This window comes from Chiloscyllium punctatum, chromosome 52, assembly GCF_047496795.1.
Source record: "Chiloscyllium punctatum isolate Juve2018m chromosome 52, sChiPun1.3, whole genome shotgun sequence".
NCBI classification, from domain to species: Eukaryota; Metazoa; Chordata; class Chondrichthyes; order Orectolobiformes; family Hemiscylliidae; genus Chiloscyllium; species Chiloscyllium punctatum.
Genome location: NC_092790.1, coordinates 16,531,311 through 16,555,175, shown reverse-complemented (window position 1 = coordinate 16,555,175; position 23,865 = coordinate 16,531,311). Strand labels below are relative to the sequence as shown.

The 23,865-nt window shown below is 42.1% G+C and overlaps 1 protein-coding gene across 12 annotated transcripts in view; it reads right to left on the bottom strand.

The window, feature by feature from the left end:
* Positions 1-23,865, bottom strand: part of LOC140470704 (histone H2A-like) — a 149,458-nt gene that overhangs the window by 9,845 nt on the left and 115,748 nt on the right. For 6 of the 12 annotated variants that reach the window (XR_011956625.1, XR_011956626.1, XR_011956623.1 and 3 more), the window contains 4 exons: positions 18,468-18,551; positions 13,375-13,457; positions 10,077-10,507; positions 5,424-5,546 (listed from right to left, as the gene is read on the bottom strand). Coding sequence is in view for 7 of the 12 variants with exons in the window: in XM_072566728.1 (XP_072422829.1) it covers positions 18,515-18,551 (37 nt within the window). In the remaining 5 variants the exon portion in view is untranslated. The remainder of the gene's footprint in view (positions 1-5,423; positions 5,547-10,076; positions 10,508-13,374; positions 13,458-18,467; positions 18,552-23,865) is intronic. The other 6 variants (XM_072566727.1, XM_072566729.1, XM_072566726.1 and 3 more) reach the window with 5 other exon arrangements.

Here is a 23,865-nt window from a genome sequence, read left to right as displayed (position 1 = left end):
GAATTTCTTGAGCCAGAGAGTGGGGAATCTGTGGAACTCATTACGGCTGTCATTATGTCTATAAGACAGAGATAAATAGGTTCTTGATCAACCTTTGCAGAGAGAAGGCAAGAGAATGGGGTTAACAAACATATCAGCCATGACAGAATGGCGGAGCAGACTTGATGGGCCAAATGGCTGCTGTATCATATGGTCTTGGCTATTAAGTGACTAATGGCCTGTGATGCATCCCACAGTTTAGGCCCTCAGATTCAGAGCTTTCTGAGCATGTGCTATGAGGCACCCACACTAAAAAGTGTGCAGGTAGCTGGATGACCAATAGAACATACGGGCTTGGAGCCTTCGGGAGTCTGCTTCCCTTGTTCGTTATGGCTGTGACTGATCTCATCCCAGCCTCAACTCCAATTTCCTGCCCCCACTCTCTTTAACCCCTCACTGATTGACAATCCGCCTGTCCCTTCCTTCAATTTATTCAGTATCCCGAAATGCCCCCCCCCACCATACACTGGGGGATGAATTCCCAGATATTCCCACCCCCTCTCCCTTGGAGAGAAGCCATTTCTCAACATCTCTCATTTAAATCTGCCCCACCCCCCTCTCCTGTAACTATGAGCCTCTCATACTAAATAGTCACACGTGAGGAAACATCCTCTCTCTGTCTCCTTTGTCAATCCCACCTCCTTTACCACCCTAAATCTCTCATTTGGAACTCCCCTGATTCCTGTAAACTCCAGAGCATATTGGCCTTAACTGCTCAATCTCTCTTTCAACGACAAACCCCTCATCTCTGACCATGAAATGTACAAATCCCCTTAGTTGGTATCTTGGATGTAAAATACACATCTCAAAGTGAGTAAGTCATAGTTTCCGAGAGGTCTGCAGCCCAGAAAAAGGCCCATCGACCCTGTATTGGTCAGAAACAACCACCTCATATTCTCTAATCCCATTTCCCCAGTACTTGGCCCCATAGTCTTGACGTCACGAGTGCACATCTAAATCCTCCTTCAATATAATAACTATTTCTGCTTCTCCCATCCTTATAGACAGTGGCTTCCAGATTGCACACCACCCTCTGGTTGAACAAGATTTTCCTCACATCCCCACAATCTCCTGGCCCTTACCTTCAATCTATACCCCTCCCCCCACCTCCGTCAAGGGGGGAATGTTTCTTCCTGCCTCACCTATCTTCATCCCTCATCATTTAGTACATCCCTCTCTTTCAATCCACTCTGCTGTAAGGACAGCAAACCCCAGTCTGTCCAACCTCTCTCAATCATTGAAACTCTCCTGCCCCCAAGGCAATCTGCCGGTAAATCTCCCTGTGCATCCTCTCACAATTCATTTAGATTCCACAAGATAGTGAGATAAGAAACAGTCAGCAAATGCAGCTTAGCATGTGGCTGCGAGGCTGGAGCAGGAGGGAGGGCTTCAGATACCTAGACCATTGGGATACCTTCTGGGGAAGGTGGGACCTGTACATGAAGGATGGGTGGGAGATTTGCTCATGTGATTCAGGAGGGTTTGACAGGGGGTTGGGAATCAGATCCACATGTCTGAGAGGGGGTCAGTTGCAGAATGGACAGTGACAGGATATATTGAATCTATCAGGAAGGTTTCTCATGCGATGGAACAAAGGGATCGGTTAAAGTGTGTCTACTTTAATGCCAGGAGTGTCTGAAATAAGAGTGACGAACTTAGAGCATGGATCAGTACTTGGGGCTACAATGTTGTGGTCATAATGGGGATGTGGGTTTCACAGGGGCAGGAAGAATTGCTTGATGTTTCAGGGTTTAGAACGTTTAAAAAGAACAGGGAGGGTGGAAAAAGAGGAAGGGGTGTAGCATTGCTAATCAGAGAGTGCATCACAGCTACAGAAAGGAATGTTGTTGAGGAAGGTTTTTCTACTGAGTCAGTATGGGTGGAAGTTAAGAACAGCAAGGGAACAACCACCGCATTGGGGGTTTTCTACAGACCACCTAATAGCAGTAGAGGGATTTAAGATCTCAAAGGCAAGCAGATTCTGGAAAAATGCAAAAGTAGCAGGGTTATTGTTATGGGTGATTTCGACTTTCCCAATATTGACTAGAACCTCCTAAGTGCAGATGGTTTGGATGGAGCCATTTTTGTCAGGTGTATTCAGGAGGGTTTCCTTACTCAGTATGTGGACAGGACGACAAGACGGGCAGCCATTTTGGATTTGGTGCTCAGCAATGAGCCAGGACCGGTGTCAGATCTTGCGGTGAGAGAGCACTTTGGTGAAAGTGATCACAACTACCTCACATTTAGCATAGCCTTGGAAAGTGAACGGAGTAGTTACCGAGGGAAGATATGCAATTGGGGACAAGGAAATTATGGCACTATCAGACAGGAGTTTGGAAGTACAGACTGGGCACAGCAGACATGTGGAGATTATTTAAGGAGCAGTTGTTGCGAGTGATGCACAAATTTGTTCCTCTGAGACTGGTAAGAAGGGGTAAGATTAAGGAACCTTGGATGATGAGAACAGAGGAACTTCTCGTCAATAGGAAGAAGACAGCTTGCGTAAGGTGGAGGAAGCGAGGATCTAGCACAGCTTTAGAGGATTACAGGCTTGCTAGAAAGGAGCTCAGAAATAGACTGAGGAGAACCAGGAGGGGGCATGAAAAAGGCTTGGCAAGAAGGATTAGGGAGAACCCAAAGGCATTTGACTGATATGTAATGAATAAGATAATGATCAGGGAGAAGGTATGCCCGATCAGGGATAGCGGAGTGCATGGAGTCTGAGCAGTTAGGGAAGCCCTACATGAGTTTTTTGCTTCGGTTTTCACCAAGGAAAGGGAACTTGTTGTAAATGAAAACTTAGGAGCTGGGACACAGTCTTGACCCGATCAAGATTGATGAAGTTGATGTGCTAGAAACTTTGGAAAACATTAAGATTGATAAGTCCCCAGGGCCAGACCAGATTTACTCTCGGCTGTTCCGGGAAGTGAGAAAGGAGGGTGCTAAGCCTCTGGCGAGGATATTTGCCTCCTCAGTCTCCATGAGAGTTGTACTGGAGGATTGGAAGGAAGCATATATTGTTTCTCTTTTCAAGAAGTTTAATACAGAAATCCCTGGCAATTACAGACCAGTCAAGTCTTATGTCTGTGGTCAGCAAAGTTTTGGAAAGACTTCTGAGGGATAGGATTTATGACTATTTGGCAGAGCATAGTGTGATTAAAGACAGTCAGCATGGCTTTGTGAGGGGCAGGTCATACCTCACAAATCTTATTGAGTTCTTTGAGGAGGTGTCCAGACAGGTTGATGACAGTCGAGCAGTGGATGTGGTGTATATGGACTTCAGCAAGGCACTTGATAGGGTTTCCCATGGTAGGGGGGAGTTTAAGAGGCGCTAGGTTTTGCTGCAGCTCTACAAATCCCTGGTGAGACCACCCTTGCAATATTGTGTCCAGTTCTAGTCGCCTTACTATCGGAAAGATACAGAGGCTTTGAAGAGGGTGCAAAGAAGGTTCACCAGGATGCTGCCTAGATTGGAGGGCTTGCCTTATGCAGAAAGGTTGAATAAGCTTGGACTTTTCTCTCTCTCTCTCTCTCTCTCTCTCTCTCTCAAGAGAGAGAGAGAGGAGGAAGAGAGGAGACGTGATCGAGGTCTACAAAATAATGAGATGAATTGATAGAGTCAATAACCAGAGACATCCCCAAGGCAGGATTGACTGGTACGAGGAGTCATAGTTTGAAAATATTAGGGGAAGGTATAAAGGAGATGCCAGAGGTAGGTTCTTTATACAGAAAGTTGTGAATGCATGGAATGCGTTGCCAGCTGTGGTGGTGGAAGCAGAGTCATTGGGGACATTTCAGCAACTGCTGGACATGCACATGGATAGCAGTGAGTTGAGGGGTGCGTAGGTTAAGTTACTATATTTTACATTAGGATCAAATCTTGGCACAACATTGTGGGCCAAAGGGCCTGCTCTGTACTGTACTTTTCTATGTTCTATGCGAACCATTGGTAAAATGTCTTTTCTTTCATTTACAGGTCACTCTCATGGTGCAGCAGGAAGGAAGCACCTAAGTTATATTGCAGTGAAGAAGATAGCAGTTAATTTTTAATCAGCAAAGTTATGCTTTTAGCAGGTGCTTAATGTAAGTTCACCATTGTCTTATTACAGAGAGAGGGAGAGAGGTGTGGGGGGTAGAAAGAGAGAGAGAAAAAGCAACAACTGTTTATGGTTTAATCTGAGGGTCACCACATCTAAGGCACAGGGAATGATCATTCACAACAATCTCAACCAGAGCAGCACTTGAACCGCATGCTGTCAGCGTGACTATACATTGTAAGCCAACTATAGAATCAACTGAGCAAACCAACTCCTACATGGCCAGTGGTAAAAACATTGAGTGGTACAGTTGCTCAGTGGTTAGCATTGCTGTCTCACAGCGCCAGGGACTCAGGAATAATTCCAGCCTCAGGTGACTGTCTGTCTGTCTATTGGGAATTTGCATATTCTCCCCTTCTCTGCGTGGGTATTCTCCGGGTGCTCTGGTTTCCTCCCACAGTCCAAAGATATGCAGTTTAGATGGATTGGCCATGTTACGTTGCCCATAGTGTGAGGGTTATGCAGGCTAGGAACGTTAGCCAAGGTAAATGCAGGGTTACAGGGATTAGAGAGGATGGAGGGTCAGGGTGGGATGTTATTCAGAGGGTCAGCATATGGGCCGATGGGCTGAAAGGCCTGCTTCCACGCTGTAGGATTCTATGATGTGCAGGTTAGGGGGATTGGCCATGGTTAATGCAGGGTTACAGGAGTACGGTCGGGGTCTGGGTGGGATCCTCTTCACTGGCTTGGGACAGACTAGATGGGCTGAATGCTCTTTGCACACTATATGGATTCTGGGGACATCAATGTTTAACTCAGTGGTGTGGGGCAATTTATTCTGATCTCAATTTTGGTGAGATTCACTTTGAGTTTCTGAAATAACGGGGAAACAAAATCCTATGTTTTCAGCTCCCCAGGGTATGCCCTGCAGATGTGAATTTGAAACTTGCTGTGACAGGTGGTGGACTTGGAGTAAGATATTAAACAAAAGCAGATCTGGAGTTAAGACTTTAATGATGACAGTTGTCAGGAACAAATAACCATCTGGTTCAAAATTGAAGACTGAGGCGAGGAGGAATTTCTTCTCTCGGAGGGTTGAGTGTCTTTGGAGTTCCTTGCAACAGAGAGCTGTGTGTGGGGACAGTGAATAGGTTTAAGCCTGGGGTAGGTAGATTCCAGATCAGTCAGGGAATTGAGGGTTACGTGTTAAGTGCAGGAAAGTGAACGTGAGGAATGGGGCATCAGCCACAATGTGATTGAATAGCTGAGCAGGCTTGAGGGGCCGAATGGCCTTCTCCTGTTCCTATCTGTGATTGTCCTTAAGGGAATGAAATCTGCCGTCCTTACCTGGTCTTCTCTGCACTCCTAACCCTTTGCAAACTCTTCGCTGGCTCTGGCTGAACCAGTCGATTAGTTCAAGGATATTTAGGAATTGTATTCACTTCCCACTTTGGCAGAGATGGCCACATCCTGTTCAGAGTACCAAGAAATAACATTTGTCAGGGTCAGTTTTAGGCTTGTTCCAGTCATGTGCTTTGCCAAGAGAAATTGGTCTGTATATTGACCCCAGATATTCACAGCTCCTCCTGTGCTCTGATTGTCTTTCAGGCAAAGTTTGTTATTCTCATCTGTTTTCACCGAGTCATACAGCACGGAAACAGGCTCTTCAGCCCAACTCGCCCATGCCGACCAGGTTTCCCAAACACAACTAGTCCCACTTGTCTGCATTTGGCCCATATCTCTAAACCTTTCTTATCCATGTACCTTTCCAAATGTCTTTTAAATGTAATTTTACCTGCCTCTACCACTTCCTCTGGCAGCTCATTCCATATACACACTGCCTTCTGTGGGATAAATTTGCCTGTCCGGTCCTGTTTTAATCTTTCCCTCTCACCTTAATCCTATGCCCACTAGCTTTGGACACCCCACCCTGGTAAAAGACCATACCCATTTACCTTTTCTGTGCCCCTCGTGATTTTATAACCTGCCTCAGCCTCCAATGCTCCAGGGGAGAAAAGCTACCCAGCTTATGAAGCTTCTCCTTATAAGTCAAACCCTGCAATCTTGGTAACATCTTTGTAAATCTTTTCTGTAACCTTTCTAGCTTAACAACATCCTTTCTACAGCAGGTTGACCAGAACTGTACACAGTATTCTAAAAGTGGCCTCACCAACATCCTGTACAGCTGCAACATGATGCCCCAACTCGTGTTGTCAATGCGCTGACCAATGAAGGGAAGCATGCCAAATGCCATCTTCACCACAGTGTCTGCTGCAATGCCACATTTTAAGGAACTGTCTTCCTGTACCTCTAAGTCTGTTTGTTCAGAAACAGTCCCCAGACTTGTACTATTAACAGTTTAGGTCCTGCCCTGGTTTGCCTGAACAAAATACAACACCTCGCATTTATCTAAATTAAACTTCATCTGCCATTCCACTGGCCCAGTTGATCAAATTTCCATTGTCCTCTTAGAAAACCTTTTCCTCTGTCCAAAATGCCACCAATTTTGCTCCTGCTCCTACTCCGTTTCTTGTTGATCTGTTTTTAGGCTGACCAGGCAGAACAGCAACCACCCTGCATCACATACGCCACCCTGACGCACACAGATACAGGAGGGGATGAGGAACTATGTCAAGACTAAGAGGGAAACGTTTATGCCATCCTTCCATGGACATTGTGAGACAGCACAGAAGAAAGCCTATGAAGCTTCACAAATCGACCAACAACAAATCTATCTTCCAGTAAATGAGGAGGTCAAGGCATAGCAATGTCACGTTTCTGCAACTTGACTAGACTTTGTCTCTATTCACTCAGCAAGATGTCAGTTCCAATAATGGACTTGTTTTGAGAAACTATCTGAATAGTGGTCTTTCCCAGAACTCTCGGTGGGTCAATTTATATCACTGTAGCACAATCTAACTGTTGATGGCAGAGATTTGAGATTTTATGGTGTCCTTTCCTAACTTGAGCATCCATTTGATGTCCTGGTGAATGGGTCGAGGCAGACTAGACAATGAGTTTAATGTACTCTGCACATCGTTTACTTAAATTGTGGTGAGCTGGAAATAATTCAAGTCAGGATCATTCACCAGCCCTATTTTCATTGCCCTCCAACTTCATTACTTAATATACACATGCAGTTATATTTTCATACCTCGCATGGAATCTTCCTCCACTACGATCCTCGGCTGCACAATTCAAAATCCTAACAACTCTGAGCAAAGACATTTTTCTTCATGTCACTCCTAGCTTTCTTACTGACAGTGTTGAAATTATGACCCCTAGTTACTAACATACCAAGTAATGGTAACAAAATATTCTTTTTTCCCCTGTCATAATTCTTCATAATTTTGAATACCTCTATAAGGTCCTCCTCTTAATCTTCTCTGCTCCAAGGAGAAGAAGCTTGGTGTCACTAATCCTTCCTATTATGTAAAATCCTTCATTCCTGCTATCATTCCAGTAAATCTCAAATGGACCTTCTCCAGAGCTTGAAGATCCTTCCTTAAATAGAACTGAACACAAACGTGGTCTGACCAATGATTTGTCGAGGTATAGCATCACTTCCTCAGTTTTATACTCAATGCCTTTATTTATAACCGCAAGGATCCTATAAACCTTCACAATGGTTTCAGCTCGCCTGGCCACCTTCAGAGAATGATACACGTGAACTCGGAGGTCCCTTTGCTCCAGTGCTCCCCTCAAAGATATACCATTGACCCTGCATTGTTGCTCTGTGTTTCTGTTACCAAAATGCATTTCATTTCATTTGTCTGCATTGGAATTCATCTGCCAGATTTCTACCCATTTGGCCAACTTGTCAATCTCCCAGTGAAGTCACTCAGCATCATCCTCACAATTCACTTCTTTCCCTGGGTTAGTGTCAACTGCAATTTAGAGATTATGTCCTCAACACCCAACTCCGAATCATTTATCGAACCAATGTAGTTATCAATGTGTACGTGTCAGTTTCTTCTATGTATATGTAAATATCAATTCTACCTTCCGTTTCCCCTATGTGAATATATTTACAGTCTGCTCCTGCTCTGTGAATTGAGACCGTCAATGTTGACCTGTATTTGTCTGTTTCTTATGTGAATCTGTGAGTGTATTTACTGGTCTGTCCCTGCTGTGATTTGAGAATGTTGATATTAATCTGTATTTGTCATTTTCTCCTATGTCAATATGTGAATGATATTTTTATATAATACACAACACAACAGCCTTTCTCACCAATATCAGAATCACTGATATGGTACAGCACAGAAGCAGACCATTCAGCCCATTGTGCCTGTACTGGGACATTCTTTTATGCATCAGTTCTGCAGTAATTGGGAATGTAAATTTCATCCACACATTGTTAGTGTCTTTATGGAAAGGACAATTTGACATCAGTTCTGTAGACAGCTGACTTTTAATAACTGTAGTCCTTGGTTGGTCAGATCACATTTGTGTTCAGTTCTGGGCAATTTACTTAAGGAAGGATCCTCAAGCTCTGGAGAGGGGTCATTGGAGATTTACTGGATCTCATTCACCTATGTTTAGTTGTGGTTTTGTCTGAATGTAGCACAAACTCTGTAAATAAACTCTTTTTGATGATGCTTAATTGTATTGCATTTCAGTCTGTTTATTTTTACATTGTGTGTGAGTGCATGTATAGTAGACTTTATCAGGTGCTGCTGGGCACTGTCTATCCTCAGCTGTAATAAGTGATGTTGAGAGTCAATTCAAGTCTGGAAATAATTGAGGCCAAATTTTATTCTTCTCCTTTCAGCATCCAGTGGCTGAGTGAGAGTGAGTGTGCTCTTGTGCTGCCAGTCTGTATCTCAGTCCATGTCCCCTGTAGTGAATGGGAAACAGCCGAAGTTCTTTAATTGTTAGTGCCTGTAGGAATCATGTGCAAGTGAAAGTGTAACACACTGCAACAGAAAGGATTCTGTGCTGTTCGTCAGCGTCAAGGTAGGAAACACAATGGACCTTTTTGTATCTTGTATAGTGTGGAATCTAATAGAGAGTAATTATATAAAATGTTGGTCTCAGAAAGCCATCAATTTTTGTTTCAGTGCATAGTGATGTTCTTTTATGAATACTGGTGAAGTAACAATCAGAGTAAACTGAATCCATTTGCAACTTTGTGACAAACAATTCAACTGTATTGGAACTGACTAACCTTGCAGGGAAAAGACAATTGGCTAATTCACTTCTTTATTTTGATGCAAACAGGACGTAACCCTGCTGATGAGGCACCATTAGCACATTAGTCTTATGTTGCTCTATAGTAGGGAGGAGGAATAGAAAAGGGCTTGTATTTTTTTTGTCATGCAGTGCAGAATATGTAAACTATTGTCTGACTTTAGCTCAATCTACTAACTTACTTCCTTCTATGTGTGAGCCAAGTCCTGTGTGTTCTTTAAATGAAGCAATAGGAGAAGATATTCGTTCTCACACTTTTAAGTTTATTTTAGCAGGAAGTGGAAAAAGCACACAGAGCTCTGGATCTAGACCTTTCCATCCCTGACAAACTATACAGTGTGTCAGTTCAGAAAAATACCACACCCTTGTCCCTGACCCAGTCTTTTTATATAGTAAAAAACATCATGCAATCACTGAGGTGGGATTATCTTCTGACTGATTGTTAGTGTGAATCTATTCTCCGCCTCCTTGCGTTCCTGGATGTTCGACCCCACGTGACCTTGTTTTGCGCGTGAAACGGAGTACCACGTGACCCCATTTTGCCCACGAAACGGAAGACCACGTGACCTCCTTGCATGCCTCCGGTACGTGAAACAGTGCATCACGTGACCTTGTTTTGGAACGGAGCAAAGCACCACGTGACCTTGATGTGCGCGCACATAATGGAGCATCCCCAAAGGCTTCCGAATGCTGAGTATATTTACAGTGGCAGTAAGCCATATATTTACACTGTCAAATTCAGTTTATGGAATAATCAACACCGTTCAACTCTGCTTGAAAATAAAATGTGCAATTCTACAAACCTACCAATTTTGGCTTATTTTCCCCCTTTTCTCCACTGCTTTGAAGGGTGGCTATTAGATTCCATTAATGCATTGTGAAAATTGCAGCCAAACCTCATGCTTTTTTGGTGAGACATCCCAGGGAGGGGGAAGAGGAATGCAGAGCTCTGTAGAAAATTGCAACAATTTTTGAAAGAAGTACATAATTATCCAAAAAAAAAGTTTCTGGATAGACTGAAACAGACAAAACAAAGTCTTCTGCTGCAAAATGAAGAAATGCAGAATGATGTTGTGATAAAGATGAGGATGATAAGCTCCTCTGCTACCATGATCCATTTATGCAAATGGATGCTGGCTGATCAGGATGAAAATTGTTAGCTGGTTGTTTCTGATCAGTGCAGACTCAAAAGTTTCAAAGGGCCTGATTCTGTGCTATATGCCTCTCTGACAAAGGATCTGTGGATAGAAATAATTTTGAACGTAACATTCTGTGTTACTTGCAATGTCAATGGAACTGCATGGCTGTTAGACATTGTACTGTGTGTCAGGATGGTGTATGTTTTTGAAACTCATCATAAGTCAGAGAACGAGTGAGTGAGAGAGAGATCGAGATAGAGACTCTGTGTGTGTTGGGGAGGGAGTGGTGGGTGGAAACATATGGTTACGTACCTACACATTAATCATTCTACGTAAAGCTTTGACACAGATTGTGCATTTGGAATTCATATTATTTGATTGCTGTGTCTGTGTAAGTGACAAAAGTGTCCTTCACAGTTAAGGATAGCTGAAACGTATCCTTCAATTCAATTTGTACTCCATATATAGTTGCTCAAAGTAATCGCATCAGCTATTTGTTCGCCTTGATTGTAACATTACATTTATTGTTACTAAATGCAGACAATATAAAGATTGGTGGACATGTGGGCAGTGGAGAATTTTATCAAGGGATACAGCAGGATATAGATCACTTGCAGATTTGGGTGGAGAATTGACAGATTGAGTTTAATCCGGCAAGGTGTAAGATGCTGGACTTCGGGAGATTAAATGTTAAGGAAAAGTATACAGTTAATGGCTGGACTCTGAACAACATTGACATACAGAAGGATCTTGGGCCATTATTGTGACAAAATTGAGAGCTGAAATGTTTCCTTCAATGTGCTCACTATCTACCTCACATATGGTTGTTCAAACTAACAGCATTGTCCATTTGTTCACCTCGATTGTAATCCTTAATAAAGTTCAGAACCTGTGAGGACAACCTCAATCGGGACCTTGGGTTCCTGTCACACTACACACTCTCACACACACACTCATGCAGACCCTCTCTCATCCACACGATTTCCCTCATACACACGATTTCCCTCATACACACATACATGCACCCCCACACTTACACCCATGCACACACCCTCTCACAAGCTTATACTCTATCACACTCATACACACACTTTACCAAGCATACACACAGACATTCGCATGTGTACTCACACTCAAATGCTCTCCCTCTCTCTCTCTCTCACACACACACGTACGCATGCACACACATGCAAGTCTCTGGAGGTAAATTTGCATTTGAAGAATGTATCTGCAAATATAATTCTATTTTGCTCAAAAAGAGTACAATCTGCAGGCAGTCAATCCATGTAATATTTTATAAATTCCGACTTTTGCAATAGAACGAGTCTGACTCAAGATTGGGATACAGGCAGACTCTAACCTCACTTTTTTAAAATAAAACCTGAAGTTATCTTGAGAATGTGACTTAAAAGAAGTTCTGGGATGTATATATTAATGAACTGAAACCTGCAACCCATTCTAAAAGATGAAACACTGAACAGCAATCTAGGTTTCTTCAAAATATAATTTCAGTTGCATGACACTATAATCTTTTGCGATAAATCCTGTGTCTCATGATCCTGTTTCACAGCTACCTGATGAAAGAGCAGTGCTGTGAAAGCTAGTACTTCCAAATGAACCTGCTGGACTATAATCTGGTGTTGTGTGATTTTTCAATTGTGGTTGCCACATTACAGGAAGGAAGTGGAAGATTTAGAGAGGGTGCACAAGAGGTTTGCCAGAATGTTGTCTAGCAGGTGTGAGCTATAAAGAGAAGCTAGAAAAACTGGGTAGTTTTCTTCTGAGCAGCAGAGACTGAGGGCAGACTTAATAGAAGTCTATAAAAGTTTGAGAAGAGTTGTAGCTCAGGTTGAGGTTCTGAATCTAGGTTTTCTTGCTGACCTGGATGTTTTGTCACCATAGTAGGTACAATTATCAATGATCCTCCGGATGAAGCACTGGTGGTATGGCCCGCTTTGTATTTATGCGTCCACTACATTGAATAAACAGGCAGAAAACTAGCCACCAGGACACATGAACATCAACTAGCCACAAAAAGACATGACCCACTCTCACTAGTATCCTTTCACACAGATGAGGAAGGATACCACTTCAACTGGGACAACACATCCATCCTAGGAAAGGCCAAACAGAGACACGCATGAGAATTCCCAGAAGCATGGTATCCCAACCGGAACTCCATCAAAAAACACATTGACCTGGATCCAATTTACCACCTCCAGAGAAAATGAACAGGAAATGACATCACCACAGAAAATTCCATCACAAACCAAGGAAACTTAAACACATAAATAGAAAGCGGGCCATACCACCAGTGCTTCATCTGGAGGCTCACTGATCATGTTACCTAGTATGGCAATGAAACGTCTGAAAACAAACCTTCCAGTTCAGCCAGTAAACCTATATCCAGAAAACTATAAAATTGAGGTGCATGGTTAAGGTTGATGGTCAGAATCTTTCTCTAAAAGTTGAAATGTCTAAAACTAAGGGGCATGAATATAAGGTGAAAGTTCAAGGATACCTACGGTGCAGTTTCTTTTAATGTAAAGACTTTTAGGAGTGGAATGCACTGCCAGGGGTGGTGATGGAGGCAGATACAATAAAGGTATTGAAGGGACTTAAAAATAAGCAAATTAACATGCAAGAAATGGAGGGATATGGACCGAGGGCAGGCAGAAGGGATTAATTGCATTTGGCGTCAAGTTCAGCATAACATCATACACTGAAGAAGCTGTGCTGTACTGGTTCAGTTCAGTGTATATTTCAGATGCGGATTCATTCAAATTGGTAAGAACTGGGTAGCAAGCATTGATAATATAGATTAAAAATTATAAAATTCTATTTCCTTAGTGGCAACTGACTCTTGGTTTGAACATATCTCTCTGGAAACGGAGCTCAATGTGAGTCTGACTGTATCCACTCTGACTGTGGAAAGGATGTTCTTTGCTCTGACAGCAGTAACATACCTGCTGTTTGTTCGAAGCAGCTGGTCACACTTGGCTCTGTACCGAGGGAATATTACATTGTCTTGGTCCTTTTGAGTACTTGCCTGGAGGAAGACAGAAGAGATACCTCCTGTAAATCAACATCAGCTGTGATTGGCAACATCAATGTAACATTCAGTTAATGATCATTATGGTTTTTTGTTTAAAGCCAGAAATTTAAACAGAACCAAAGGTCTGATTCCACTCCTGCTTTGAGCTGCTCCTTGTCGATTTTTTCTTAAAATTCTAATGCCAGTTGAGTGAGATTTGGAAACTAAACAACAACCATACAGCTCCATGAATGGGGCCATCTGATACAAGTGGGTATGTGGATGTGTGAGTTTAGTTATTGATCTATGTCTGTCAGTTCCTGTTTGGTGAATGTGTGGGTGTAGTTATCAAACTGTAACTTTCGGTATATGGTAAATATTATTTACATATTCACACAGCATTGACTGGTCTCATTGATAACTAGAGAATCATAAAAATAATACGGCATCGGGGGGGGGGGGGGGGTGCGGGCATTCAGCTCATCTTGTCCATGCCAACGCACTCAGGTGCCCTTTCTCATCCCACCATCCTGCCACAGCCTGTAACCTTGCAGTTTACAACACTTGAGGTGCAGTTCCAGAGAACTTTTGTTTAAAAAAATGTAAGGTCTCTCCTGCACCACCAAATCAGGCAGCAAATTACAGATACCCCATTACTCTCTGCATAATAAAAAAAATTCCTCATATCATCTAATCCTAAAACCACTGAGCTTAAATCCGTGATCCCTGACTTTTGAACTCTCTGCCAAAGTAAACAGGTTCCTCCTGTCTAATGTCTCCCTCTAATGTCACTAGTTAGTTAAAAATCACACAACACCAGGTTATAGTTCAACAGGTTTAAAAGGAAGTGCACGCTTTCAGAGTGCTGCTCCTTCATCGGGTTGCTCATTATTTAGTACTGTAGACCCCCCCCCCCCCGCCGTAGCCGTGGAGGATATGTTCCAGAACCTACAGTGTAAACGCAAAACCATTAAATTAAATGGGAAATATGACTTCCCGGCAGCCTCCTGGTCCCTGGTTCTGGAACATTCCCTTTTATATACTCGGACCACGGTAAACCGCGATAACCAGACCCACGAATGGGGGGAATCGCCCTGTATTCCTTAATCATGGCACCTCTATTCCAAGGAATACAACCCCAACTTCTCCTAATAGCTACAATTCACCATCCCTGACAACATTCTAGTAAATCTCCTCTGCACTCTCTCCACAGCAATGACGTCCTTCCTGTAACATGGCGACCCGACTGCACACAATATTCCTGTTGTAGCCACCAGTTTCATTGTTATTTCCCTATTTTTGCATTCAACCCTCTGCCAATGAAGGAGAGCATTCCATGTGCCTTCTTGACAACCTCATCTATCTTTAGGGACCCATTCATTTACACACTAAGATCTCTCACTTCACCTGCCCCTCTCAGTATATTCCCATTTATTGTCTATTCCCATTTACCATCTGACTTCCCAAAATGCATTCCCTGACACTTATCAGAGCTGAACTCCATCTGCCACTTTTCTGCCCACTCCACCAAACCATCTATATAGTTCTGTAGCTTACAGCTATCCTCTACACTATCCACTACACGGCCAATTTTTGTGTCATCTGCAAATTTCACAAATTTGCCCACCATATTCAACTCCAAATCATTAACGTATAAAACAAACAGCTCAGGTCCCAACACTGAGCCATGCAGAGCATCACTTGTAACAGCTTTCCATTCACAATGTCCGCCAACGACCATTATCCTTTCTTTCCTGTGACTGAGCCAACTTTGGATCCAATTCAACACATTAACCTGTGTGCCATGGATTTTTAATTCTTCGACCAGTCTGCTGTGATGTGCTGCTCCTTTAACAAGCTTGTAAAAGACACAGGCTCTGAAAAGTTGGAGTTGATGGGAAGGGCTATTTTGATTATAGCTAACAGGTAATGCCTCAGGCAAAAGGCTTCAACATTTTTAAGAAGAACATTTGTACAATGAAAGTGTCCCAGTTTTCCCAGCTCAGCTTTTCTGTGGTTTGATTTGGTTTTTGACTGTCTGGCTATTGACTGAAAGCAGTCAGGCAGTTGAAAAAGCTGCTGAACACAAAGAAGCAGGTCCATGATGATACTCTCTCTCTTACATCTCTCCTGTAAGACCCTGTTGTTTGATTTTACCTTTTGTGCCAAGGGATATTTATGGGGATTGTTGTAAATGTAGGGCCCACCATCATTAAATTGATATAATCTGTTGGGTTTTCAGATTTTTAAGTTATTTAGTATTCTGTTCTCTTTTGTTTGTGTATCATTCAGTGAATTTGTAAATCAAACTGCTTTGTCTAAAACTACTAGTTTGACCAGCTGCATCCCTCCTGGAATATCTTCGTTATACTCGCTTAAAAACAACTAACAAAGTAAGAGTCCAGGTTACTTTCTTGAAATGTTTGGAGGGGTCTGGCCTTTTCCACAACAGATTGGGGGCTGTTTGCAGAATTTATTCTGCAGTTCTGATTTGGGATTCAGGTTGTTGGACTCAAAGACAGCAAGTGGTAAGTCTGAGCGTCTTTTGTTCCGGGTGTTGAATTCAATTGGTTTAAACAGTGCTTGAATAAAGTGAAGATGGCAGATGCTGGAGATCAGAGAGGAGAGTGTGGTACTGGAAAAGCACAGCAGGTCAGGCAGCATCTGGGGAGTAGGAGAATCAATGTTTTGGGCATCAGCCCTTCATCAGGAAACAGTGTTTGGGATAGAAATGGCTCTTTGAGTCATCAAGTGTTTTCTGGGGGTGGAAGAAGTGACTTCAGAATTTTGCAAAAAGTGATTAAAGGCCAAGCTGCTGGAATTAACAGACCAGCTGGAGCTTGACCTGCCTCCGTCCACGAGGAAAAGGGCGATAATGACAGTCATAGCTCAACATTTAAATTTGCTGGAAATGCCATCAGAATCTTTCAGGATGGCTAACATTCAATTGAAAATGAAGCAACTCGAGTTAGAGGCAAAAGTCAAGGGCAACAGAAACAAAACAGTTTGAATTATGATTAAAAGCAGAAGAGAGGGAGATGAGAGAGGAAAAAGAGTGAGGGGAAAGGAAAAAAAGAGGGAGTTTGAACGTTGGAAATTGGCACTTAGACAGGAGTTCAAAAATTTGCTTCCTGAATTAATAAGCACTAATGTAGAAGAGTAGAGAGTTAAAACAGCAAGATGGCATCAGAAATGGCTGATGATTGAGTTGATCAATAAATCAAAATTGGGCTGACAAAATCAATTTCAATCCATGAGGGATAATAATTGTGGATAACAGAAATTCTCGTGTGGAAAGGAAAAATTAGATCTCTGTGAAGATCAAAAGGATTATTTACTACAGGGTAAAAAGGAAACCCTCGAAGGGGAAAGAGAAGTGAAAAATCTCTGGTGTCTTCAATAAAGTAGGCCACGTGAAATCAGTGTTAGTGGATTAGGAAAAGCATTGCAAGCCAGATGTAGGAAAACAAAATAAGACAGTGAATTTTGTTGGAGTGGTAACAGAGAGCACTGTGCAGACTAGAAAGCTGCACCAGAATGTACAAGCTGGTCGGAGGTTGTTTATGGAGGAAGTGCCAGATCTTCTTCAACCATACACCGTGAAGGCAAATAGGCCTTCATAGGCCAGGAGCAGCAAGTAAAGAGGTAACAATTTTCAGAGATACAAGGATCCTCTCAATCTGTGATGCTAAAAGATGAGAATATATGTACCTCTGAAGGACTATTGCCAGAAAAGGTAAGAGTAACGGGAATTCACATTGAAATAAGAAATACTCAGTTGCAAGAAGTGAGGTGAGAGTATCTAGTGAGAGGGGAGAAGTCAAAGTAAGAGTACTGAACAAACTTTCAGCTCCAGGAATATAATTTATCATTGCTAATGATGTTGCTAATTCACCGGTAGGAGTGCTGCCAACTGTGGTTGAAAAGCCAATGGAAATTTAGGCAACTGAACTATTGCAGGACACATATCCTGGGATGTTTCCTGACTGTGTGGTAACAAGGTCACAAAGTCATCAGTTGAAACAGGAAAGATCAAAGAGTACAGATAAGAAAGTTGAAGGGAAATTAGCAGAGACCCTGTTTGATCAGACAGTTGAGAAATGGAGAACCTCACATTCAGGCAGATGAGAAATGGGCAGAAGTTTATCAAGTCGTATTGCCTGTGGGTTATAGAAAGGACGTGTTGCGTGTAGCGCATTAGCAACTTGTGTAAATTATCTGTTTGAAATTCACATTATTTAATTGTCATTTCTGTATGTGACAACTGTTTAGTAAATGATTAAGTCTGTCCTTGTCTGTCACAGAAACTCCACGTAAATATGCTTCATCCTGGTTGGAGGATTTGAGCTATAGACAGAGGCTGAACAGGCTGGAACTGTTTTCCCTGGAGAGTGACCTTATAGAAGTTTATAAAATCATAAGGCACATGGAGAAGTGGTGGAGCCTGGTACAATTATAACATTTAAAAGGTGGGTATAATGAGAAAGCCTTAAAACTTGTCCTTAAATACTTAGACTATTGTAATGTTGAATTGTAGAGCACAAGAAAATAAACAGGGCAGGCAGGGGGGGTATCAGGCCACAAAAGGGGGAACCTAGGATGTGCAGAAGATTAAAAACATCTGTTCTCACCAAGTGATAACAGGATGCTCTAAAGCAATTAAGAATATTTGCCTCAACATCAATGAATCTGTGTAAAAAGGACACAGTGATAACATTTCACAGTTGTTAACTTGTGAAATTAATGAGACAGTGTATGTGATCTCGGAAACTTTATATCATCTCAATAGCATGCCAAAAACCTTGTAATAAACGGTTGGGTCCTATTAGTTATAAAGGAATCTTATTTTGTGTGTGTGTGTGTGTGTGTGTGTGTGTGTGTGTGTGTGTGTGTGTGTGTGTGTGTGTGTGTGATATGAATGTTTTGAAGTTATTTGCATTTTGGACTTAATGATGATTGAGTAGCCATTGCTGATTATGAAATGCAAACTCTGTAAAATGTAATATTGATGAAGCTTTAACTTACTTAGTGTTCTTACAGACCGTAACTGCTTCACTGTCAATTCTAACTCATCAGATCTTATGTCTTCTTTGAATTTGAATCACAACCCTGAAAAGAAAGCATGTTTAATTTGAGACTAAAATTCAACCTTATGGTAACATTTCAGCCCCAGATCCAGAATGATGCTGTGTTTAAGGTAAAAAGCAGGAGTCTCCTCCCAGCTTAAAAAATATTCCGACACAATCTGTCAGGAAGCCATTTTATGGTCAAAGCTTACCCTCCTCACTAAGAAGCCTTTTTGACAAATAATGATCTCTGACATGTGCAAGGTTACCTTATAACCTCTCCCACTTAGTTTAGACTGATACCTCTTTATGATAAGGACTTACCTCACCAACAGGTGCCTGACTTGGCTGGATCTGTTTTTCCCACCTGATGGATGGCTAAGGGCCTATGGGAGTGATTAGTTAAGTGCACACAGACCTGTTAATTAACCTTTCTTCCTTACGAATTACTGCCTTCCCACTGTCTGTCTAATTAAGAACATGCAGTGTTTTTTGTAAAACTTTGTAAACAGGAAGCCTGTTTGTGACAGAAGAGTGGAGTAACCTGCGAGGGCTCTTAAAGGAAGAGTTGGTATCCTATTCTTCTAAGGTTGTAGAACCTTAGCTAACCTGGCCCTTAGGTGTCAATGTTACATTATAACAGTGATGCTATTGGTAAATAAAGGGGAAGGCTAAAATTAAACTGTTTGTCAGATCTCCATGATGAACCAAAAGAGACTAATAAGTCGGAGTCCATAAGGGATTCCCTGGGCGGTCTCAACTTTAACAATATGAATAGAAAGGGTTTAGAGAGAGATGGGCTAAATGCTGGCAAGTGGGACTAGATTAGGTTAGGATATCTGGATGGCATGGACAAGTTGGACCGAAGGGTCTGTTTCCATGCTATATGTCTCTATGACTCGACAACTCTTCGGTAATTCTTGCCCTGTCAGTGAGCAGAGTTTGCTGGTTACACTTTGCTTTGAACCGAGGAAGTATGACAGTGTCTTAGTCCCTCAGGTGTTCGTCTGGAGGAAGACAGAGACACCATCTGTAAATCAGCATGAGGCTAGTCTGGCAATATTGAACTGATGATTGTCACATTCATTGCACCTTCATTAGGATGTTTGTTGTTTTTTTTCTTTAAAGACAACAACTTAACCAGAACCACGGATTTGATTCCATTTTTGCCCTAAGCTGCTCCTTGTCTGGAGATTTTGTTTGTTTTTCATGTGATTTGATACCAATTGATTTGGAGATACTGGTGTTGGACTGGGGTGCACACTGTTAAACATCACACATCAGGTGCTTCCAAAAAAAAACTGTTGGACTATAACCTGGTGCTGTGTGATTTTTAACTTGATACCAATTGAGTGAGATCCAGAAACTGAACAACAACTACCCAGCACCATGAATGGGACTACTCAACCACCAGGATGCTTACAGTTCAATATCCAACTCCCCAACTTCTTGTTGAAAAGAGGAAAAACAGTGCTATTTCTAATGTTTTTACCAAGACCCCAATGTATGTCCTTTTACAAGAGTATCACACTCCTACAGTTGATCCACACAACCTCAAGAAAGAGCGGGAAACAAAATGAAAACAGGATTCAGAGGATTGCAAACCTCAAGAAAGTCCCACATGAGCTTCGTCCCGCTCTGCCTCCCTCAGTCCGAGAAAGGCCTCTCTCATCCCCCCAGCCCGCTCACTCCAAGTTCCGGGACCAGTTCCTGCTCCGCTCGGCCTCTTACAAACAGCCCCCGGTTCTCCCTGAACTCACCCCGAATCAATCCCGGTCTCGGAGCCCCCTCTGTGTCCCAGGCTCGCATCCCGATGTGCTGCTGGAAGGAGCCTGCTGTTCCCTTGCTTCCCTGGGCGCTGATCTCTCCATTGCGTTTTTTTTTTCAAACAAATTTCTTGCATTCACTGAGTAAATGCTTCTCAATGGCAGCGCTGGGGTAGGCCCTCATGCATGCGATCCTCTACTCAGGAACAGTCAGCTTTGGGGAGAAAAGGTTCAGTCCCAGATACAGTTGGGCTGGAGTGAGTGGAGGCGGAGCTGGATGATCAAAGACATCGCCCTGCTCTGTCTGTCACTCAGTTTCCTCTGAATTCTGAATTAACACACAACTTTTTTTTCACTGTATGAAAAAAAACTCATCCATTTGAAATTGTGATAACATTTGTTGTCAAGTTACACAATCCGCTGGAACCTGACCGTGAGTATTTTCTACGCTTGGGGTCGATGCAACTCATTCTCAATTGTACAGAGTTAAAGAGAAATGGAAAGAAAAAGTTTCTATGTCATACTTTTCTTGAGTCAAGAGTTAAGTCACGTCTTGAATGTGGGATTAATATATTTTTGAGAACTGGATTGATAACTGTGGGCCCAGAGACCTATCGATAACTGCTCAGGCGTTGTGCAGCTTCATATAGGGATTTATAGCATTTCTCAGTGTTATGCAAATGCATGTTAACCAGCAACTGTTAGCATGCTATATATGTGTCACTTTAACGTTGTATCTGTTGTGTCCTTATTTACATGTTTTGTATTAACTCAGCATCTGTCCATTCAGACTCTGGTCCCCTATGTAATAGTCAATTAGTGTTACTTCAAGACAGGTTTTATTCTGTATCCATCAAACACTGATGTCAGTGGTAAAATGTTACGCTATTTGCCAGCCACTTAAATATTCCAGCAATCTGTGCCCCTAAGAGAGGTGAGTTCTGCAGATGCTGAGGATCAGAAGGCTTATGCCTGAAACGTCTAGATGAAGGGCTTGTGCCCAATACATGGATTTTCCTGCTCCTCGGATGCTGCCTGACCTGCTGTACTTTTCCAGCACCACACTCACAACACCAATCTGTGCCTGTCTGTTTCTGGGATGTAAAGCACTTTTGTAAACCCTATTTCAGAGTCTTTACATATCAGTATGTTACTGGACTGAAACTCAAACCTTCGGAAGTGTAACTTATTTTACTCTGAAGGTGTCACCCTTTGACATAGGAATGTGTTTCATGTAGTACCTACAATTTTGAATGTACCAGACACCACTTTGGACAGACTCAGGTAGGACTCACTACCCTCCACTCCCATACCCTATAAATATCAGCTTCTGCACACAGGCAGTCACCCAAGGCTGGAATTGAACCTGGGACCCTGGTGCTGTGAGGCAGCAGTGCTAAACACTGAGCCACTGTGCCACCCCAATAGCAGGGGTGAGATCTCCAGTGAGAATATGCCCAAACATTTTATACTTACAATGAGAGCCTATATATCAATCTGCAAATTGCAGATTCTGCAATGTGAATATGTGAGTACAGTTGTCACTCTCTCCCTGTCAGTTTTTGCGATGTGCATACTTGAGTAAAGTTATCTGCCTGTACGTGTTGGTTTCCAGTAATACCTCTACTCGCATATTCGGTAAGATTCTCATATATGCATACTTGAGTGAAGTTATGACCTGTTGGTTTCTGCTATGTGAATATGGACAGTTTTTGCTCTGTGAATGTGATTTTTTAATTATCAATCTGTCCATGTCAGTTTCAGTATTGTTAAAATTTGAACATTGTTATCAATATCTACCTGCCACTTTCTGCCAAGTGAACATGTGGGGGTCTGTATTGAAATGTACCTTTTGCTTTCTGCGGCGTGAATGTATGAGTGTGGTTGTCAATCTTTCCGTCAGTTTCTGCTATGCGAATGTATGGTATCGTTATCCATCTGTACTGATGAAGGGCTTTTAGCCAAAACCTCAATTCTTCTGTTCCTTGGATGCTTCCTGACCTGCTGTGCTTTTCCAGTACCACACTCCTGACTCTAATCTCCAGCATCTGCGGTCCTCACTTTCACCTATCCATCTGTACCTGTCAGTTTCCGATCTGTGAATATGGAAGTGTAGTTATTGATCTCTCCAATTTGAATATGACTGTCTAGTTATCTATCTCTCCCTGTCAGTTTCTGTGATGTGAAGATGATGGTCCAATTATCTATCTGTCCATGTCAGATTCTGCTGTGTGAATAAGAGTGTCTTTATCAGTCTCTACCTGTCAGCTTTTGCTGCGTCAATGCAATGTCACTTATTAATCTGCCTCATTAGGTTCTAGGTGAGCGTAAGAATGTAGTTATCAATATATACCGGTCAGATTTTTCTCTGGGAATATGAGAATGTATTATCAAAATGTACCTGTCTGTTTCTGCAATGTGAATGTGTTTGTGCAATCATCAGTCTATCCCTGACAGTTTCAACTAAATGAATGGATGAGTGCATCTGTACCTGAAAGTATCTTTACCTGTCAGTTTGTGCTCTGTGAATGAGTGAGTGTACTTATATATTTGTCTCTGTTTAACATGACACTTGCAGAAACTGCAGGAGCTCTTTTTACTTCAAATCTCTGTTCCTCAACATGAATAAGATTTCATCGATTGCCATCCATATCAGGATGGCATGGTGGTACAGTGGTGCCAGGGAAACAGATTCAATTCCAACCATGCTTCATTATCTGTGTGCAGTTTGCACATTCTGACCGTGTCTCCATGGGTTTCCTCTGGGTGCTCTTGTTTCTCTGTATGGTCCAAACATGTGCAGGTTTGCTGGATTAGACATGGTAAATTGTCCTGTAGTCTTCAAGGATGTGCAGTGTCAGTGGGTTAACTATGGTAAGCGTGGAGTTATGGGGATAGGGTGGGGTCTACACCTAGGTGGGATTCGCTTTGGAGAGTTGTTGTAGAGGGATAGGCCAAATGACCTCTATCTGCACTGGAGAAATTCTATGTACTTAAATGAAAATTAGACTTTTTAATACCATTGTCAGTCTCTGACAGTATAGAGCAGTTTGGACAATTTCCACAACTTCTATTCTATGGTAGGGTTTATGATTGTAAGTTATATTCTGAATGTGCATTTTGAATTTATTGTTCACATGTTTATAACAAGACCACTTTGAGAGCTTTTTCATTCTGTGTCCAATAATCTCTAGGGATCTGTCTGAATGTGTACCTTTTCATGTCAATATTTCATTTCCTTTTGGACCACTTGAAAACAAAGTATTCATTCAGTCATTTTGTAAGAGATGTGTTCTGTTTTCACTTTGTGGAAATGAATTAAATTGCAATATTTGTTTCAATCTGACACTTGGCCTGCTATCTAATTCCTCCAGCTTGGACAAACAGAATTGATACATGAATTACATACAGTCATAGAGTCAGACAGCAAGTTTAAAACATAGTAAGATAATTGGATGAATACTTAATCTGAATGTTTATTTACTTCTTTCCCTACTTAACTGGAATACATTGTGCATATGCAATAGGGGGTTCAGTATTTCTGAACAAACAAGTGGAGTTTACTTTTTGACCAATGTGATACCATCTATT